At 60.7% G+C, this 2,500-nt stretch overlaps 1 protein-coding gene across 2 annotated transcripts in view; it reads right to left on the bottom strand.

Moving 5' to 3' along the window:
* Nucleotides 1-2,500, bottom strand: part of LOC128619798 (F-actin-uncapping protein LRRC16A-like) — a 53,855-nt gene that overhangs the window by 20,946 nt on the left and 30,409 nt on the right. For both annotated transcript variants that reach the window (XM_053644357.1, XM_053644278.1), the window contains exon 19: nt 2,370-2,469. In XM_053644357.1, the coding sequence (XP_053500332.1) occupies nt 2,370-2,469 (100 nt within the window). The remainder of the gene's footprint in view (nt 1-2,369; nt 2,470-2,500) is intronic.

The following is a 2,500-nucleotide window of genomic DNA, read 5'->3' as shown; positions in this document are numbered from 1 at the left end:
CGTTCTCCGTCACTCGCACTCATCCCCTCACACGTTCTCGCTCTCCGTCACTCGCACTCGTCCCCTCACTCGTTCTCCGTCGCTGGCACTCGTCCCCCCACTCGTTCTCCGTCACTCGCACTCATCCCCTCACTCGTTCTCACTCTCCGTCACTCACACTCATCCCCTCACTCGTTCTCAGTCACTCGCACTCATCCCCTCACTCGCTCTCGGTCACTCGCACTCGTCCCCTCACTCGTTCTCCGTCACTCGCACTCATCCCCTCACACGTTCTCGCTCTCCGTCACTCGCACTCGTCCCCTCACTCGTTCTCCGTCACTCGCACTCATCCCCTCACACGTTCTCGCTCTCCGTCACTCGCACTCGTCCCCTCACTCGTTCTCCGTCACTCGCACTCATCCCCTCACACGTTCTCGCTCTCCGTCGCTGGCACTCGTCCCCCCACTCGTTCTCCGTCACTCGCACTCATCCCCTCACTCGTTCTCACTCTCCGTCACTCACACTCATCCCCTCACTCGTTCTCAGTCACTCGCACTCATCCCCTCACTCGCTCTCGGTCACTCGCACTCGTCCCCTCACTCGTTCTCCGTCACTCGCACTCATCCCCTCACACGTTCTCGCTCTCCGTCACTCGCACTCGTCCCCTCACTCGTTCTCCGTCACTCGCACTCATCCCCTCACACGTTCTCGCTCTCCGTCACTCGCACTCGTCCCCTCACTCGTTCTCCGTCACTCGCACTCATCCCCTCACACGTTCTCGCTCTCCGTCACTCGCACTCGTCCCCTCACTCGTTCTCCGTCACTCGCACTCATCCCCTCACACGTTCTCGCTCTCCGTCACTCGCACTCGTCCCCTCACTCGTTCTCCGTCACTCGCACTCATCCCCTCACACGTTCTCGCTCTCCGTCACTCGCACTCGTCCCCTCACTCGTTCTCCGTCACTCGCACTCATCCCCTCACACGTTCTCGCTCTCCGTCACTCGCACTCGTCCCCTCACTCGTTCTCCGTCACTCGCACTCGTCCCCTCACTCGCTCTCCGTCACTCGCACTCGTCCCCTCACTCGCTCTCCGTCACTCGCACTCGTCCCCTCACTCGCTCTCCGTCACTCGCACTCGTCCCCTCACTCGTTCTCACTCTCCGTCACTCGCACTTGTCCCCCCACTCGTTCTCCGTCACTCGCACTCATCCCCTCACTCGTTCTCACTCTCCGTCACTCGCACTCGTCCCCTCACTCGTTCTCACTATCCGTCACTCACACTCGTCCCCTCACTCGTTCTCAGTCACTCGCACTCATCCCCTCACTCGCTCTCCGTCACTCGCACTCGTCCCCCCACTCGTTCTCCGTCACTCGCACTCATCCCCTCACTCGTTCTCACTCTCTGTCACTCACACTCGTCCCCTCACTCGTTCTCAGTCACTCGCACTCATCCCCTCACTCGCTCTCCGTCACTCGCACTCGTCCCCTCACTCATTCTCCGTCACTCGCACTCATCCCCTCACTCGTTCTCGCTCTCCGTCACTCGCACTCGTCCCCTCACTCGTTCTCCGTCACTCGCACTCGTCCCCTCACTCGTTCTCCGTCACTCGCACTCGTCCCCTCACTCGTTCTCCGTCACTCGCACTCGTCCCCTCACTCGTTCTCCATCACTCGCACTCGTCCCCTCACTCGTTCTGTCACTCGCACTCGTCCCCTCACTCGTTCTCGCTCTCCGTCACTCGCACTCATCCCCTCACTCGTTCTCGCTCTCCGTCACTCGCACTCGTCCCCTCACTCGTTCTCACTCTCCGTCACTTGCACTCGTCCCCTCGCTCGTTCTCACTCTCCGTCACTCGCACTCATCCCCTCACTCGTTCTCGCTCTCCGTCACTCGCACTCATCCCCTCACTCGTTCTCACACTCCGTCACTCGCACTCGTCCCCTCACTCGTTCTCCGTCACTCGCACCCGTCCCCTCACTCGTTCTCTGTCACTCGCACTCGTCCCCTCACTCGCACTCGTCCCCTCACTCGTTCTCGCTCTCCGTCACTCGCACTCGTCCCCTCACTCGTTCTCACTCTCCGTCACTTGCACTCGTCCCCTCACTCGTTCTCACTCTCCGTCACTCGCACTCATCCCCTCACTCGTTCTCGCTCTCCGTCACTCGCACTCATCCCCTCACTCGTTCTCACACTCCGTCACTCGCACTCGTCCCCTCACTCGTTCTCCGTCACTCGCACTCGTCCCCTCACTCGCTCTCCGTCACTCGCACTCGTCCCCTCACTCGCACTCGTCCCCTCACTCGTTCTCGCTCTCCGTCACTCGCACTCGTCCCCTCACTCGTTCTCCGTCACTCGCACTCGTCCCCTCACTCGTTCCGTGGTTCTCACTTTGATTTGATGTTGTTGAAGTTCTTGCCCAGGGACAGGTGTCTGATGGAGCGGTTCTTGGCGAGCCACACCAGCAGTGTGCTCATGTCCGAGTCCAGACCTGAGGAACAGAGAGCGCTGAACTCTTTATA

The sequence above is a fragment of the Ictalurus furcatus genome, chromosome 1 (genome assembly GCF_023375685.1).
Source record: "Ictalurus furcatus strain D&B chromosome 1, Billie_1.0, whole genome shotgun sequence".
NCBI lineage: Eukaryota > Metazoa > Chordata > Actinopteri > Siluriformes > Ictaluridae > Ictalurus > Ictalurus furcatus.
The sequence above is the reverse complement of the archived record's forward strand: the minus strand, read 5'-3'. Positions and strand labels throughout refer to the sequence as shown.